The sequence below is a fragment of the Neodiprion fabricii genome, chromosome 4, assembly GCF_021155785.1.
Source record: "Neodiprion fabricii isolate iyNeoFabr1 chromosome 4, iyNeoFabr1.1, whole genome shotgun sequence".
NCBI classification, from domain to species: domain Eukaryota; kingdom Metazoa; phylum Arthropoda; class Insecta; order Hymenoptera; family Diprionidae; genus Neodiprion; species Neodiprion fabricii.
In genome coordinates, this window is record NC_060242.1 from 27129452 (window position 1) to 27147358 (window position 17907).

At 38.4% G+C, this 17907-nt stretch overlaps 3 protein-coding genes and 1 long non-coding RNA gene across 11 annotated transcripts; 2 read left to right on the forward strand and 2 right to left on the reverse strand.

Annotated features, from left to right (window-relative positions):
* The first annotated feature begins 53 nt into the window (after positions 1–53).
* Positions 54–2419, forward strand: LOC124181544 (heat shock protein 70 B2-like). The gene has a single exon (XM_046568215.1). It carries the CDS (start codon positions 194–196, stop codon positions 2117–2119), a length of 1926 nt encoding a protein of 641 aa, XP_046424171.1. The 5' UTR covers positions 54–193; the 3' UTR covers positions 2120–2419.
* A 1787-nt stretch (positions 2420–4206) lies between these two features.
* On the forward strand, positions 4207–17339 carry LOC124181542 (BTB/POZ domain-containing protein 7). Of its 8 annotated transcripts, none has more exons than XM_046568211.1 (12): positions 4207–4422; positions 8045–8299; positions 11158–11522; positions 11624–12174; positions 12298–12461; positions 12647–13031; positions 13204–13356; positions 13466–13622; positions 13847–14025; positions 14302–14514; positions 14598–14872; positions 15105–17339. In XM_046568211.1, exons 2-12 carry the CDS (start codon positions 8064–8066, stop codon positions 15124–15126), a joined length of 2700 nt encoding a protein of 899 aa, XP_046424167.1. In that variant the 5' UTR covers positions 4207–4422; positions 8045–8063; the 3' UTR covers positions 15127–17339. The 8 variants fall into 8 exon arrangements, with proteins under 8 accessions (XP_046424167.1, XP_046424163.1, XP_046424165.1 ...); XM_046568207.1 differs by lacking the exon at positions 4207–4422 and adding an exon at positions 6559–6698; XM_046568209.1 differs by lacking the exon at positions 4207–4422 and adding an exon at positions 6707–6962.
* Positions 4541–6565, reverse strand: LOC124181554. The gene is made up of 2 exons (XR_006870500.1): positions 5994–6565; positions 4541–4797 (listed from the first exon to the last, which is right to left on the reverse strand). It is a non-coding gene; the product is annotated as an uncharacterized LOC124181554 (long non-coding RNA).
* Positions 8980–10093, reverse strand: LOC124181553 (cys-Gly metallodipeptidase DUG1-like). Its single transcript, XM_046568228.1, has 3 exons — positions 9893–10093; positions 9557–9786; positions 8980–9000 (listed from the first exon to the last, which is right to left on the reverse strand). The coding sequence occupies exons 1-3, from the start codon at positions 9998–10000 to the stop codon at positions 8988–8990; spliced, it is 351 nt and encodes a 116-aa protein (XP_046424184.1). The 5' UTR covers positions 10001–10093; the 3' UTR covers positions 8980–8987.
* Positions 17340–17907: the final 568 nt, after the last annotated feature.

Sequence of the window (17907 nt, forward strand, 5' to 3'; positions counted from 1 at the left end):
ACTCGGGAAATACTGGCGGGAGTATAAATAGGCGGCGACACGCAGAGCCCGGCAGTATTCAAACGCAAGCGAAACGATACGCATCGAAGCGAAACACGCGACAGTTAAAAGCAAGTTATTCGAAGCAATCAAGAACGCGAAGTTGTTTGGTGAAAAGCATAACGGTATATACGCAGACGTAAAAGAAGCGAAGATGCCAGCAATCGGAATTGATTTGGGAACGACGTACTCGTGCGTCGGAGTGTGGCAGCAGGGTAAAGTCGAGATCATCGCCAACGACCAAGGAAACAGAACAACGCCGAGTTACGTGGCGTTCACGGACACGGAGCGGCTGATCGGAGACGCGGCCAAGAACCAAGTCGCGATGAACCCGAGCAACACGGTGTTCGACGCGAAGCGGTTGATCGGCCGGCGATTCGACGACCCCAAGATCCAGGCAGACATGAAGCACTGGCCGTTCCGCGTCGTCGAGGAAGGGGGCAAACCGAAGATCGCGGTCGAGTTCCGCGGCGAGACGAAACGGTTCAACCCGGAGGAGATCAGCTCGATGGTGCTGACGAAGATGAAGGAGACGGCCGAGGCGTACTTGGGCCAGTCGGTCAAGGACGCGGTGATCACCGTCCCGGCCTACTTCAACGACTCGCAGAGACAGGCGACAAAGGACGCCGGCGCCATCGCCGGCATCAACGTTCTCAGGATCATCAACGAGCCGACGGCCGCGGCCCTCGCCTACGGCCTCGACAAGAACCTCAAGGGCGAGCGAAACGTCCTGATATTCGACCTCGGGGGCGGAACCTTCGACGTCTCGATCCTGTCGATAGACGAGGGTTCGTTGTTCGAGGTGAAAGCGACCGCCGGCGACACCCACCTCGGCGGCGAGGACTTCGACTCGAGGCTGGTCGAGCACTTCGCGGCCGAGTTCGAGCGGAAGTACAAGAAGAACATGAGGATGAACCCGCGCGCGCTCCGCAGATTGCGTACAGCGGCCGAGCGGGCGAAGCGCACGCTCTCGTCGAGCACCGAAGCCAGCATCGAGATCGACGCCCTCTTCGACGGCATCGACTTCTACACGAAGGTGTCCCGGGCGCGTTTCGAGGAGCTCTGCGCCGACCTATTCCGCGGCACCCTCGCCCCGGTCGAGAAGGCGCTGGCCGACGCGAAGATGGACAAGCGGGCGATTCACGACATAGTCCTCGTCGGGGGTTCGACGCGAATCCCGAAGATCCAATCGCTTCTGCAGAACTTCTTCTGCGGCAAACAGCTGAACCTCTCCATAAATCCCGACGAGGCGGTGGCCTACGGAGCCGCCGTTCAGGCGGCCATCCTCAGCGGGGATGGAAACGCCAGCTCCAGCCTCCAGGACGTGCTCCTCGTCGACGTGGCCCCGCTCTCTCTCGGCATCGAGACCGCCGGCGGCGTCATGACCAACATCATCGAGCGCAACGCTCGCATCCCTTGCAAACAGACGCAGACCTTTACCACCTACGCGGACAACCAGCCCGGGGTCTCGATCCAGGTGTTCGAGGGTGAGCGGGCGATGACCAAGGACAACAACTTGCTCGGGCGATTTGAGCTGAGCGGAATCGCCCCGGCACCTCGCGGCGTACCCAAGATCGAGGTGACCTTCGACCTCGACGCCAACGGGATCCTTCACGTGACCGCCAAAGACACGGCGAGCGGTCGCAGCAGCGACGTGAGAATCACAAACGACAAGGGTCGGCTGTCCCGCGAGGAAATCGACCGGATGCTCGCGGAGGCTGAGCGGTACAAGGAGCAGGACCACGAGCAACGCGAAAGGGTCGCCGCTCGAAACCAACTCGAGAGCTACCTGTTCAACGTCAAGCAGGCCTTGCAGGAGCACGGGGCGAAGCTCCCCCAGGAGGACAGGGATGAGGTAAGCGGACTCTGCGAGGAGACGCTCCGCTGGCTCGACAACAACACCCTCGCCGAGAAGGACGAGTACCAGCACAAGCTCGAGGCGCTTCAGAAACAATGCTCCGCGGTGATGGCCAAGCTTCACCAGAACAGCGCCGGACCTGCCGGCCCTCAAGACTGCGGTGCGCAGTTCAGGCAAGCCGGAGGACGGAACTCGGGGCCGACCGTCGAAGAGGTCGACTAAACACCTAAACTTTTATCGAGTCCCTTACGACTGCCGAATCTCCTCACTGCGCATCTAAGTCATCTTTCATTTACTAATTTTTTCATTGTAGCTGTACTGAATGTTCCTATGAGACTGATGTTTATGTTTTATACATTGTAATTATTTGTAAATAATATGACAACCATGATTTATACCTATGTCCATTTTAACAATAAGAATTTAAATTATATTAACTGATGTGACTGGCTCACAATCAGAATGAATGTGTACACGGATGTCAACTGAACCAAATAAAATGTAATTGATTTTTTATAGAAATCTGCCTTGTTCACTATATAATATACCACCCAGTCTAATCTCTTTTCTAGTTCATTATAATTGAAAGAGCGCAAACAGTTGTGTAATCCCACACGGTCCAATGCATTCCTAATTTGTTGTCCATGCAGATTACAGTTGCCCAATGATTCGGAAAAATGATTCACAGATCTCAAAATCAAGAAGATCAATCGGAATGGCCTTCAACAATTTTATTGCATGTCAATTGAATTACAATGTTGACGAATATAGAGCTATGTAAGTAAGTTATGTTTAATTCAGTACACTACAAATCCAGAAAAAGTCTCATCTACTGTCATGTAAGGTCATCCTACTCGTCATCGGCGTCCTGTGGATTATACTTTGGGATGTTCAAGGTTACCCACGTCGGAATGATAGTGCAGCCGATGAAGATTATAATCCCATGAGTCACTTTTTCCTGTAACAAGGTCCAATTCTGTAATTATTTTATGGTAACCCAATGAGGGTAGCAGTGAGGTAGTCAACGAAGCACACGACGTATGCACATTATGCATACATAATTATCTTACATCCTATAGTTTACTTTGGTTCTGTAACCGACTATTAGTCTGGTCAATTTAGACATTTCGAAACACAATAATTTCGACAGAGCTGAATTTTGGTAGAGACCTTGGGTTTACCATTGTAAGAAAAAGAAAAAAGTCGCCATCGATACCATGTGTGCTTAAAAAGTTATTCAAGGTCAAAGGTCAAAATTTTCGGTTTTTTCGATTTTTCTCGTTAACGGTTAATTTTATTATTGAATTTTCTCTTGGTAGATTTCGTAGTTCTTGATGGTACAAAATATGAATATCCCAAAAAAAAAGAAAAATTGTTAATGTTTTCACGTGAGCTCGGTATTCGAAATGTCGAAACAACATTGCTGTGCAGCCTTCTATTAACGCAACGTAGGCAGTTTATACCTGATAAGACTGATAAATTCGATAAAACTTGGACGCAATTATTAAACCTAAGCCGATTTCCATGTCGCTAATGAAGTGTTGAAGTGAACCGGTACCCAAATACATCCTCTATACGCAATATTCAAGAAAAGTTTCTCGTCACGGAATATTTTATTTTCGGAGAAAAATAAAGCGCAACTATTCAATCGAACGAGTTCTAATGTATTCCGTTTTCCCTGAATATATAAATAAAAGGTTGCAAACTTACCGGAAACGATATCCTCACTCGCGGTGGTCCAGAAACTTGCCCTTGGTAGTGGGAGTTATTCCGTGCAGACGTCTTTGCAAGGGCGTCGACGGCGGATCTTAGGATCGGACGACTCGCAACGATAGCCAACATCTTTCCGAGTGAAAATTCCTCGACGGTGTGAGCCGATGCCCTATTAATCTTTATGTTAACACCTTGAAGAGGGGTCGGCTTCAAATCAACCAATGCCTGAGACGGTTGATGAACAGACAAGCGTCTCGGCCTACCTGCACGTAAATCTACGTGGTCGCTATCACTGTTTTATATCGTATGAGTGGCTAGATAAAGGCGTTAGTCTGATAACTGATTAGAAGAAAATACTTTTCAGTAATCGATTTGTGGTCGCCACATTGCGACGTGTTTAAAAGGAACGAAATTAGATATGTGAATTTTTCACCATTTAGATTGCATTCATTATCACAACGCAACAAATGCACTCACTCCTGTGTTTTTGCAACTTTGAATTTTCGTTTTTACGACGTTGAAAATCGTGGAAGCAGGGCTAAAATAGTTTTTTATTTTTGGTTTACAAAACTAGAATTTCTCATGATTAGCGTTCAATTCATATCATAGTCATATGTCTGGATTCTAAATCACTCATGAGCAATCACAACCAGAATTGGTTTATATAGTGACTAATGCACGACTTAATTGCGGAAAACCCTTCAGTGTTGTCTGTGTTTAAAAGAAAATGATTTGCCTAAAATATGAAAATATTTTTCGTACGAATAATGTTCCCTGGAAAAGACTTTGGAGATGATCCCTATATCTTGATGGTGAGTATAGCTTCTTCAGTAGCATAATATGGAGTTTAGACTGCTTCTCGTTTATTATTCATGCTATTATCATTACACCTATTTTAATATAATGGTATAAGTCATTGAATAAGGAATGTTAATACAACATTTGTTTTATTTGCTTTCTTTTATGTTTTACGACACAGAGATTTTGCAGAATAGGTATATGTTGTACGTGACATCAATAATTTATTGAGTAAACTGACTGATCAGTGGCTAAGACCAGAATGGACTGTACACATAGAATTATTCTTCTGGTTCTGCGGCTCCTTTGTATTCCGAAATATGGGTCACAACCCATATCGGGATTGCTGATGCACCGGCTGCGATGATAATACCATGTGCGACCTTTTCCTGAAACATGTTAATAATTCCATAGTACAGAAAACTAAAAATCAGCACTAAAGAAAATACATTATTATAATAATAATAATGATAAGTACGGTAACACGTTCTAATTACACGGTTTGTAGACAGTACACTCATCAATGCACCAATAAAAATGCACTTACAAATTTTATACAAATTGAAAAATTCGACACTCATTCAAAATAGCTAATAGGATTCTTAAAATTAATGAAATATACAATTTTCTGTACATAGGACTCAATTTATTTAAATATTCTTAGAATTTGTACCACATCACTTTAGAATTAGCCTTGTTAATCTGACAAATTTAATTTTCTTATACTTTCCAGTATATTTGTAATCATTCAAGGCTGCTGTTTGTACACCCGTGTGTTGAATACGTGGGTTATTTCATTTGTGTAAGCCAGAAAAACATGCACAGAATACTTGATTGTATGAAGTATGTAAAGTCATGTCTTAGAAAAAGAGCCCGAGCTTGGCATGGTATTTGCTAATAGGGTTTTAAAAAACTTGTTAATTTGAACTCTTAAAAATCAAAAACATTTCGAATTTGAAATTCTCAGTGAGAACTGTCAAACATCCAACAAGAATGAACTGAAAACTTTTGTCACTGGCTAATTTGCATCAATTTGTAAGTACAAATTCATCAGGTGATTTACTTGCTACAGTAGTAGGAAGTGTTTGAAAATGATTCGTTTCGAAATTGATAAAAATTACTTATTTCAGATACGTGCAAAAAATCTACGTGAGGTTCTTTTTAATTGGTGGACTTGAGCGTTAAACATGACGCAATGTAGAGAGAAAGCTTGGTCAACAAAATTATTGCTACTTCAAATGAAAATTAGAGGTTTTTCCATCGACAGGACACTTTTTCATAGTAACATCATAAAAGTAACGTAGTTATTCTTCGAAATTCAACTTAATTTAGGTTAGGTTCGCAATGCGCGTACTCGTAATCATTGCAGTCTTTCTGTAAAAATCACGTGACATTGGGGTAAAAAAATGTGACGTCGTCGCGTAACAATATAAGAGTGGAAAATTTTCTTCTTCTGGCATTTGTAACTTGGATTCCTTGGAAAAAAGACAAAAACTTGCCAACCGTCTGAAATGTTTCATTACATAATACGAAAGTGAGATGAAAAATTAGAGACGGTGAGATTAATGACGAAGAAAATACTCACTGGAAAAGAAATTCTGACTCGAGGTGGTCCACTTACGAGACCTCTTTGCTGTCCGGCTATACGACAGACTCGAGGTGCCACTTGGACGATATTTCGCAGAGGGAACATTTTAGTTTTGAGGATACTTGCGACGGGCACTGCCTGCACACTCGCCGTATCACCGCTGAGCAAAACTTCTGCAAATATTCGCTAACGGGTTATCCGGAAGTCAGATTTCACGATGGGAGATGGATAGTCAGTTGAGGAATTGAAACAAATTTGTAATCAGCAGATCATTGATAGTAAATAAAAAATGGTTTCACATTATTCTATGGAACATAAGAAAACGTGTTTTAGGCAGAGAGAAAGAATCGCCAACATTTTGCAAAGTTCAATAAATTATACTGATTTGATTAACGACTTGTCAGCTATACGCAGAATCTTTGAGATCGCGTAGATTTATCGAAAATTAAACAATCGTTGAGCGTATAAATTAATTTTATAACAACCAAAGAATTTTGGACGGATTTAAGAGGATTTTTCATTGAATTTTCAAAACAATATTGTGGCTAAGAGATTGACGTTGTCGGGCATCCGGGGTGCATCTCAAATGTAAACATGGCTGCCGCTGTGTTGTCTGATGGGTGTTTGTGTGTTGATTGACGAGTGATGTTATGCTGAGCGCATAATTAGTAATAAAAAAAAATATGTGCACAATAGACCCAGGTAATAAGATCCACAGTAAGATCATTTTCCTCGCGGCAGATTTAACCTCGTGGATGGAAAATCATAGCGTTGGACACAGTGATACGTGCGTTGTTGCGAAATGCAAATTATGTACAACTTTTCGGAGCATCCCAATCTAGGCCGACTTCAATCGAGCGATAAAATAAAGTGTTTTAAAGTGACAACTTGAAATATGATAATGATCATTCCGTAATACCAAGTGATTGCAGATTCGTACAAGGTGCTAAACAGCTGGGTTGCTAGGTGGTTCAGCTGACTAGTGATTGACCTATAAACCCCTCTCAGAGAAAAAAAAAGGGTCAATGAAAAATAGTCCCGATTCCACAATGCTAACTATATTCATTATTCACTGTAATTAAAACACTTGTTAACGTGTTTATCCTAGACTTTAGCTGACTTTATTGTAGTTCTTTTTTTTTTGTGTACCAATATTTGTTTATATCATCATCTATCATTTCTCTCTCAGCTATTCATCATGAAAATACGTAATTTGTTCATTGAATGTTGTAAAAGTTTTAAAGTCTTCTGCAAACTATTTTTCATGATATTGTGAACTTATCGCAACTACAGATGTGATTCGGTGACTTAATCAGCTGTCCCTTGAATATATTTTTCTCTAGAAGCTTTTGGTTCATGAATTAAGCAATTGATTTCGGCAATTATTCAAAGTATTAGGAAAGTTATGTAACAACTGTTAAAATTTGCAGACTCAGCTTACTTTTTTAAAGTTTACTTAAATTGAATAGTGACGCAATTGTAACTATCGCTACAACAAACTGTTTCATAAATAGAAACCTAAAATCATTAACTTTTCATCAGTTGTCATTATAAATCAATTATTGTGGATCGGTTTAGTTACATTGTTATACCACCTTGTAAATTCTTAGTATTCTGAGTACATTTATTATATTTCAATCCATTCTGTTAATATATGTAAATTGATGTAAAGGTAAACCTTGTACTGGATCTTGTCATTTATTTTCATAAATTATAGCAACTTAGGATTTTTCACGTGTTCATGGAATATCCCGATACATTTAGAGACACTGACTTTTCTCTATGTATTTTTTGTAAGAAACGAAAAGTGTATTTGATTAGCCGCAGGTATCTAAACTGATTAAATTGATAATCAAGTGCTTTGATTTGTAAAAACATTTTTCTCACTAGAATAATGATATACTTTTTTGCATAAAAAAAAACTTTAAAATATGAATTACTAGATGATTCGGTTCAAGCAAAATATCCCCCTTTTCTTCTATTTAAATGGAATGATAACACAATTATTTCAATCTTGTTTATGTTGTGACATTATTTAATTTTTACAGGCTGGTGTCTGGGCGAGCGATGAACATACTCCGGATCCTGATCCCGTGTGCGTTGCAGCGAGGTGGAGAGAGCGAAGGGCAAGGCGGGGGTGGAGGTTGTTGGTTGACGGGAGGTAGGAGAGGGGATGATTCTTGCATGACCCAGAGGATGGGAGCTTCAGCTTCTTCCAGTCCCGCCGCTATCGGTGGAGACCCAATTCAGGCAGCTAGGCTTTCATCCACTGGTAATCCTGATCAATTGGGCATCATTGTTCGGTACGTTGCTTTACAAATTATGTGTACCTAGAAAATTTGAATACAACTTTATTTAACCATGGCATTTTGAGATTTATTCTTATAACTCACTTAACGATTCGTCTCACCAAATAATCATTATTGTATGAGAGATACACCTGAAACTTTGTTACAACTACTTATCTATGATTTTGGTCACACTGCCTGTAAAAATTATTGATAACAAAAATATTTACTTGCATTTTATTCTGTATCATTATTCTCATACCTAACGTTAATGTTTACCCTTTTTTTCGTCACTTATTCCGTGTTTCGATTACTTTGTTTCGAATACGTAACACATATACGATATTATCATTTTTATTCCATTGATGTAATTTTCCTTGGAAATAGACTCCAAATTTGAATGCGGCATGTCATTATGTCCACTAAAAGTATATTTATATGAATGTTTACTGGGATATTTGAGGAGAGGATGAACAGTGGTAAAAAAATTTTCTCAAGCTGATATTGCAAGAGATTTAATCTTTGACTTTAAAGAACACCCTTGTGGTGCTAAGGGTAAATATGGAATATTAAGATGTTTTGAGTTTTTAAAAAACCGCTAATATATACCTAATTGGAAGGACCAAGATGCTGCTTCCTGTACATATAAGTTGTAGTATAGCAACTGCAGGAACTGTACGACCTTGGCAAAAGTATACAGGCTTCATTTGATACAGCTAAAAGTGTAAATGTTACATAATTTAATTCGACACTGGTATCTAATTATGAAGATAAAATATGAGGTTTAGTTGCATATCTGGAAGCTGACGGATTCTTTTCTTTCAAATTTCAATTTTTACTGCTTGTACTGTCATAGTTTATATTCAGAGATGCATCATTTTTAGAATAAATAGGGAATAATAGGGAGTAAAATGTTGTTTTTGTAAATTGAAATTGATTTTATTCTAATATCTGACCGATTCAATTGCTGCTGCTGCTGCTTGGTAATGCGAATTGAACGGATCATCCTGCCAAGGATCAATGCCAAGGTCCATTTTAAAACTGTATTGATTTACACTTTTGTATCGATTCCATATTTTCGTGACATAATTATCGAGGTGGCGATAAGTTTCAGCAGATGTTTGATTTGGTACAGTGCGAATTGAAAATTTAGCAACAACTCTATAAAAATATTGTAATTATTAAAAGTATGAGTTTGAAAAAATTTGTCATATGTGGTTTGGGTCTAATTAAAATGTCTAGAAATTCTTTTATTGTATTTTCTGAACATACCTATTTGATACAGAGCGTAATGCCTGTTTGTCGTTAGGGTCTAGTTCGTGGTCAAAACCGTGTACTGTAATACTGGGTAATCGAGTCTTGTGCATTATTAAACGTATGTCATCCTCTTTATGCAGCAACCGATTTGCTCCAGTACGCATTTTTATTTTTTTCAAATCAAACGCAATTTCTTTACAAAGCTTTTGCTCCTTTATTGAAATTGGTGCAACATCTTTCATCACCTGTGAAAGTGTAAATTATGGAAATTAATTGTAATCCGACTACCATATTAGCCAATTGTAAGTGAATGCTTCATGCAGTTCACTGTATTTTAATATATTCCTGTACCTCAGTTACAGCGATTTTACCATGTTTGTCAATTAGCGATCCGATAATATTCATTGCATCTACAATTGGCTGATTGAACATGCCGCCAAAAGTTCCACTATCGATCATTTTACTGCCGCAGTTAACATGGAATGAAAAATGGCAGACACCTCGATAACCATATATTAAACAAGGCCGATCTTGAACCTTTTTGTCAATTGTGCAGCAAACGTATTCAACATTATTAAAAAAGTTTTCTTTTCTCCAGAGAATCTCTTGTAACCCCGGACTTTGTAACTCTGACATTCCGTCAATAACGAATTTTATATTGACTGGAAGCTCCGTGTTTGTTGTTCGATATACTTTCAGTGCATTGAACCAACAAATTAGAGGACCTTTATTATCAGATGCACCCCGACCATACAATCTTCCATTTTTTTCCGTCAACTCAAACGGATCTGTTTCCCAACTATCTTTATTTGCCGGTATTGTATCTGGAACAGAATTCTCAAATAACTGGATTCTATCACTTCAAACAATCAATTATCAATTCAAATACTACTATTACCAAGATATAATCGTTTCGGTTTTCTGTAAATTATTAAGCTCACCAATATGACCATACACACAGATTGTTTTTAGTTGATCATTAACAAATAAGCTCGCCAGAAGAACAGGGGGTAATATATCGCCATCAGCGCCAGATGCTTTGTTTTCAACCATTTCAACAATCATTCCGACACTTTCCAGTTCCTCCTTACACCAATTCATCTAAAATATTGAATCCATTTAGGAAACTCAGAAGAAAAATTCATAAGATTAGTAAGGCAGATTTCATATCGACATAATTATTACCATTTTGAGTAAACCAGGAAAGCATTCTTTCTCATGTGACACAGACGGAATGGCAACTGCTGCTTTTAATGCATCAATAAATTTCTTCTCGTTATTATCTACGGTTTCAAATAATTTTGGTAGTTTAAGTTTGGGTAATTCATTCGTTTCATCTTTATCGATGTTCTTATTATTCGGCATTCCCGGAAATATGTTATATAATTAAATCTGAACTGTTATGGTACTTTAGCCTCCAAATAATATTTTAGTGTCACCATAGTAACAGAAACTGCAGGAAAGGCTGTATTCCAAAAACAAACAGCATATAGTTGGCATGGTATCCACATGGAGCAATTACCTAAACTTGTAATTTTGGCATTTTTTCTCTCGATAATAAAAATCCTGAATCAGTGATAGGTAAATATTAGTTCAATATTGCTTTACTGTTGCAGCGAGAGAAAGAAGAAAGTAACAGGATTTGCAACATTGCGAAAGAAATTTATCAGAAGACGACGTTCGTCGAAGGCCTGCGACCATGGAAGAGTTATTAGAGAATTGGTCTCGAGTTGGAGCCCTCTAGAAGCTGGTGCACTTTTGGAAGAATACGAGGCATTAGCTGCTCTGAAAGATCTACACGTACAAGCTGAGCTCGCGAGACCTCCAGCTGCAACTTTTAAACAAGATCTATCTACGTTGTATGATTATAAGCATTGTACCGATGCTGACCTTGTCTACAGAGGAGCATGTTTTCCAGTACACAGAGCACTCCTATCGGCTCGGTGCCCGTATTTTAGAGAACTACTGACAGGCTGTCCAGGTAAATTTCACTCACGATCAGTATAAGGGGACAAATATCTTATTGATACGATTTATAAATTCGTGTGTTGAAAACACTACGCAAGTTTTTTTTCTCCTCAGGATACGGTGCTCGAATATGCCTAGAATTAAGAACACCTGGAATAGATGTTCAGATGTTTTCTGCACTCCTACGTTATTTATATACAGGAGACATCTGTCCGCATGACGCGTCCCTCGATATAGCTCTTCTCCGGCGATTAGGAGAAGAGTTTGGTACGCCAAACCCCCTTGAACATGATCTCAGATATTTATTAGACACCGGTGATTACGCAGACGCTGCATTGGTCTTCACCTCTGATGGTGACTACCAGAGGCCAGATAGTGGGAGTTCGGAATACGGATTCCGACCAAAGTTGGAGCTACCTTGTCATAAAGCCATACTATCTGCTAGATCACCATTTTTCAGAAATTTGATACAAAGACGAACCAGATCAGGGGAAGATCACACAGAAAGAGCACTTCATATACCCACTAGAATAGTCCTAGATGAATGTGTGATACCTAAGAGATATGCAAGAGTATTGCTTCATGCTGTCTACTTGGACACAGTTGATCTATCATTGATACTAAGAGGCAGTGGGTGTGGAAACAGTGCAGGGAGTCTAGGAGAGGTGAGGCGTATACTACTTCTTGACAATTCAATTTGAGATAACTATTGATAGTGCAAGCATTTGTCTTCGTTTGAAACCCATAAAAATTAATCATTTCATTATTACATCATTAATCTCTTGTAGGTGCAGGCGCTAACACATACAGGAAGAGTGAGACCAAGTCCTTTAGAAGAAGCTATGGAACTCTATCAAATAGGCAGATTTCTCGAACTCGACATACTCTCTCAAGGCTGTGAAGATCTCATACTGGAATGGCTCACCTTAGATTCTCTTCCTACCGTGCTTAAGTAAGCATGCTTGATTAATGCATACTCGAAATTTATATTGTTTATCATGTTATGTTGATATGTACGAGTTCAAAAATATCTATTATGTCTAGAGCAATATATGAAAAAGTTTGTTAAACTGAAACACCATTTCATCATCAATAAATTCTAGTCACGAACCTCAAGTTATAATATATTAATTTCAGATGGGGTAGCCAACCGCATGGGTCGGCGTGGGTTCATAGACAAGCATTACATTTTCTGAGAGAAGAATTTCAACCTATTGCATCATCTCCGGTCCTTCACCAATTGGATCGTGCACATCTGATGAGCATCCTCCAGAGCCATTTTCTACAAGCAAGTGAGCTTGAGGTATTGCAGGCCGTTCTCAGATGGGGTGAACAGGAATTGGTTCGCAGAATGGAAGATCGAGAACCCAATCTTCTTAGTCATACCGCGCATTCGGTCACTAGAAAAGGTGTCAAGAAACGAGATCTCAGTGACGTTGAATTACGTGAAATACTCAGCGAACTGTTACCCCTTGTTCGAATGGATCATGTTCTACCACCAAGTAGTGAAATTTTGGCTCAAGTAAGCAACCCAATGAAATTAATAATTTACCATTTTCATATTTGTAATCCTGTGTTCATATACGAATTTGATGTTATGGCGAGTTACATATATTATTCCAATGGTCTCATCCAATCGAAGTCTATGGTTTTACCATATATTGTCACAAATTCAATTCCTTTCTGACGTACAGGCTATTCGAAGAGGTCTGGTATCCACTCCACCAAGTCATATGATAGGAGATGAACGAGAAAACTTGAGAGTAAATGCTTGGATTAGAGGAGGCAAAAATAATGGTCTTTTCGTGAGGCCTCGATTATTCATGCCATATTACGAGGAGATAAAGGTACATTATTTATGAAAACGTTACGTTTATCATGAAAATGGGATGGGTCAACGAATAAGTTTCAAAAATTATTATAATACCTAATAGGCTGTGGTATATTTTATATCAGGCTTTAGTCGAAGAACAGTTAGTTCAGGAGGCAGAATTGGTAAGGTTACGAAGAGCGCGCTACATTCCTGACATTCCGGACACTCTTTATATGGTTGAGGAGAAGCCAAGATCAATGGGTGCTGTTGGTCTTGATATTTTAGCTGCAGCTCTGCCAGGTAAACTGCTTATGATTACTTTTGTTTTTTTTTTTTTTTTTTTTCCAATGAAATTACGAGGTTTATCTGATTTTCTTCGCTGAAGAAGTGAAATTCAAATCCTTAGTGATCAGAAATCGCTTCACTCCCTAATATGATATAACATGATTAAATACACTTTTTTAATGCTCGATTCTTAACAAATAATTGGAATCAATCAACTGAGAAACATGACCTTCTTTTAGTTCCAGACTCAGCAACTATGTCGGCGATGCTGAAACGAGAACAAAAATTGAGACAATCGCCCGGTTGTCAGCGTGCAGTCAGTCTGCCTCTGTCATCTCGACATGAAGTGAACCGGCAGGTACGGTTGCGTGTTGTAAGAGAGTTCAATCTACCTGATCCAGTTGCAGATCTTCTTGAGGTAATTTAAAATATAACTCAATGAATTTTAGTTTTAAATTTGCAACCTGTGGCATGATTGTACCCTTTTGAAAATTCAAGGGATTCATTTTTAGATTCGACCTTGTTCCTTAGAGACGAATTAGTATTAAATAATAATAACAAAAGCATTAAAATAGCAATACATATATTGGTCACGTGCAAAATATTAATAACTTTCCGTGAAATCAGTTGATATTAGTTAGAAATTTGATTTTTGAACGGATATTACATGAGTAATAATTTCTTTTGACTTCAGAATGCAGCCTGCTATCGCATAGGTGATCCAGATGAAAATATAACAGGAGTAGAAGAGATCAACAGTGGAAATGTAGGAAGTAACGTGGGGAATGTTGCTCCAGTATGCTATGGTAGAAACATGACGTTTCCTCGTCAAGCATCGACTTATTCTCACAGACATGAACTTCCAGCAATTGTTACCGAAGGAGAGAACTATAGACTTCCTGGAGAGGTAATTGTTGCTGTTATTTTCGAATTATCATAAACGCTTGCTCTAGAGTTCCACCTAATTTTATGTTTATACAATTGTTGTAGCAGCCTGAGAACAATTCGTGCAGCGACGGACATTTGTCAGACATAATGCCAGATGTAGCTATGGCAACTGCATCATTCGGTGCCCTCCAATTGGCTGAGCAGCAGGAGTTGGAGTTGGATCTTGGAGATGGGGCCTCGCATCTCCTCCAGCATGCTACCGTTTCTGCAGGAACAGTCGGTCCCCATCATCCGTTGCTTCCTCATCAACGCCAAAGACGTTTTCCAGGCCCGCCTCCGCCGTATGCTCATCACCGTCCAGGAACTGGCCCATCTAGGTTCATATGAAATTGTGCTAAGTAAGAAACGTTAAAACACGCGTGCATCCATATATCGTTGTAGGATACACAATGTGTAGCGTGTTAGTGTTAGTGCAGAATGTTTGTGAGTTTTACAAGCAAAAGCGTGCGTTCAGCATAAATAGTAAAAGAATGTACTATATTGTATCGTTATATTCCACCGTAACAAATTGTGCAGCTACCCTCTTATTTGACGTGATATTAATTCCAGGAAGACTGTGCAACGGAGGTAGATTACCTGATGACCTACAGGGGGCGTCAGTCGTATCGGACCAATGTAACTACTAACCACTTAACTTTAGTGGACTCTAGTATATATAACACTGGTGATGCTAGCACATTTAAGATGCTTAGCATTGATGCGATGTGAGCCAACTGTCTCTATTTCTATTCCCCGTAATTACTTTCTTTGCTAAATTTCAATAATATTTATCTCAGAGCGCCCGGTGTGCTTGGTGTAAGTAATCCTTTATAATGTTGAGATAAGATTGTTGTTGTTATTATTATTTTTCAAAAAATTTATCTTCCTTATCCTAATTTTTTTACAACGATCTTTGTGAGTTCATGGAAGTAAGAGGGCATCAGAATTTTTTAGTGTGAAGTTACGTACTTGTAGTCTAACAAAATAGTCACTCAACGATTGAACAATCGAGTTATGTTTGGTTTTGTATTGACAGATGTTTCGAATTTATTCAGCGTTACTTGTGGACATTGTAATTCATTGGTGAAGTGGGACCGTAAAGAGAGCAGAAAATTAATGTGAGTTCACATTTTCACAAGTCCGAAAAAATTATTAAAATTTGTATGACAATAAAATTTAGCAGTGCAAATTCATTTAGTTTTTCGGCAACTAACAACTGATTATTTTAGTCGAATTAAAAATGCCAAAAATCTTACAACATACCATGTTGTGATTGAACATATAAAAAAGAACAAAATGATGCAGAACTGACGCGAGTCTCAAATAAGCATGCTGTCGTTCACACAAATGTACAATTAGTCTTTAGGATTATAACTTAAGGATTGGATTGGTAACACTTTTGAGTGGAAACCTAAAACAGTTGCCTTAATAACAGTAAGCTTATGACTCTTGATCAAACTGAAATATGTAGACTACTAGTATGTAAGGTCACAGTAGACACGAAAAGCATATAGATAAATTAGACTGCAGCTCGTGAAATATATCAAAATATGTCTTAAAAAATATTCTCCCAACCCATGACTTACACTGCCTAATGAAGCAACTTAATTTTCCTATTACACGTGATGTATTCTGTAGTCTCTTATCCAAGTTGTTGTAAAATTGTTACTGAACCGAGGTATTTTGTGTTAATCACAACTTATTTGTCGAACAGATCCCATATTTAATCTTATGTTTTCATTTGATTAGTTGGATATCTTTTTTCCGTTCAAAATTGGTTCTTCATTATGTAGCTCGTAAGGCAAAAAATTGTTATTTCGAATGTAACAGGTTGACGTTTCGTAGTTATTAAAGTTTTTCAAATATCATTATTACTGGTGCTGTACGTCAAGTAAATTTGAGGCAATTTTTTGTATCATGTAGCTAGTTACTATAAATCTAGTTAACTTCTCATTCGTTCCTATACCTATGGATTTAATGATTGTCTAAGAAAAAGTTTTACCTTCTCACATTTTACACTTCCATCTATCACGTGTACATTTATTCAAAAAAATGTTTCATTTAATATAGATTTATTAGTGATGTTGCCATGTCTTGTAAAGGCCTTTACATTATGCAACCCATTTTATAGTCAACTTTACATTCTTGCCAAATAAGATCATGGTTCTTGCATCATAGCTCGAACAAATAATTGCTACGCTGTAACACTGCCTGCGTCCGTTTATACCAGTTTCTTTCTTAAGGGGCACATTTTTGGAGATACAGTGGCATACACATCACATAAATAATAAGATTAGTCATAAAGTTCCAATGGCTAAATTCGACATGTATCTGTAGTATGTTCTACAATGTAGCAAATAGGGGTAGTTTTAGTTTATAAGAGAGGAAATTACCTGTGGAAACTTGAAGGTAATGCTTCCAATTCGCGAATTTAAAATGTTAACGCTAAATTTTTATAATGAAATTTAGAAGTTCTCGTTATAATACTGTCTAATTTCTTTCTGTATAACAAGCCGTACATTTCTACTATTTTAACTTCTCAAAGCTTTTAAAATGACAAAAAAGCATGTACAGATTTGAATAGGACTGTTATCATATTTAATTTTTTTTTCCGGAAACATCACCTTTCAAGGTATCTTATACACTTCAAATTTTAATGTAAATACCGAAAAGCAATGTTCAGGTACGTAACTGAATTGTACATAACTTAGTGTAATTATTATAAACCCAAGTGTAAGGTCGAAGCTAGAATAGTTGAGGAGATCGTACTTAAAAATTGAATAATAAACTCTTTGTTTAGATTTATATCTTTGAGCCTCCGTTCTCCTAAATAGTGATTTAAATAGTACAGTTACACTCTTGTACTGTATAAAATGAATTATTTCTGTGATTATTGACCTATTTTTATCAAGAAATTTTTTTTTATTTGTTGAAGTATTTGTTAGGGCAGAAAAATTGTCAGATATAACAGAAGGAAGTGATATTGCTCCATTCTCATCACTCGTCATTATCAACATATTTCATTTTTCGGCTTTCAATTTCACAACGAAACAATTACAATGCATCATGTTTTGAGAAAAAAACATAATAGATGTGTTCTCATTGATAAAATTTGATTGGTGAACCAAAATTGGAGCTGGAAACATTTATAGGTAGCAGGTCTTTCACTTGGCACACCTTTTGAACTTGTGTATCGTTAGCTCTCATTATTACTTACATATTATTGAATATAGTTATATTTACGCACAATTCAGATACATTATAATTTATTATTTATAATTAAAAACTCGTAAACTTGTATAGAGTTTTGCAAACCTAGGTACTGAAATTAAGTTTTTAGAAATTGAATTTTAGTAATCAGGTAGTTCTGTTG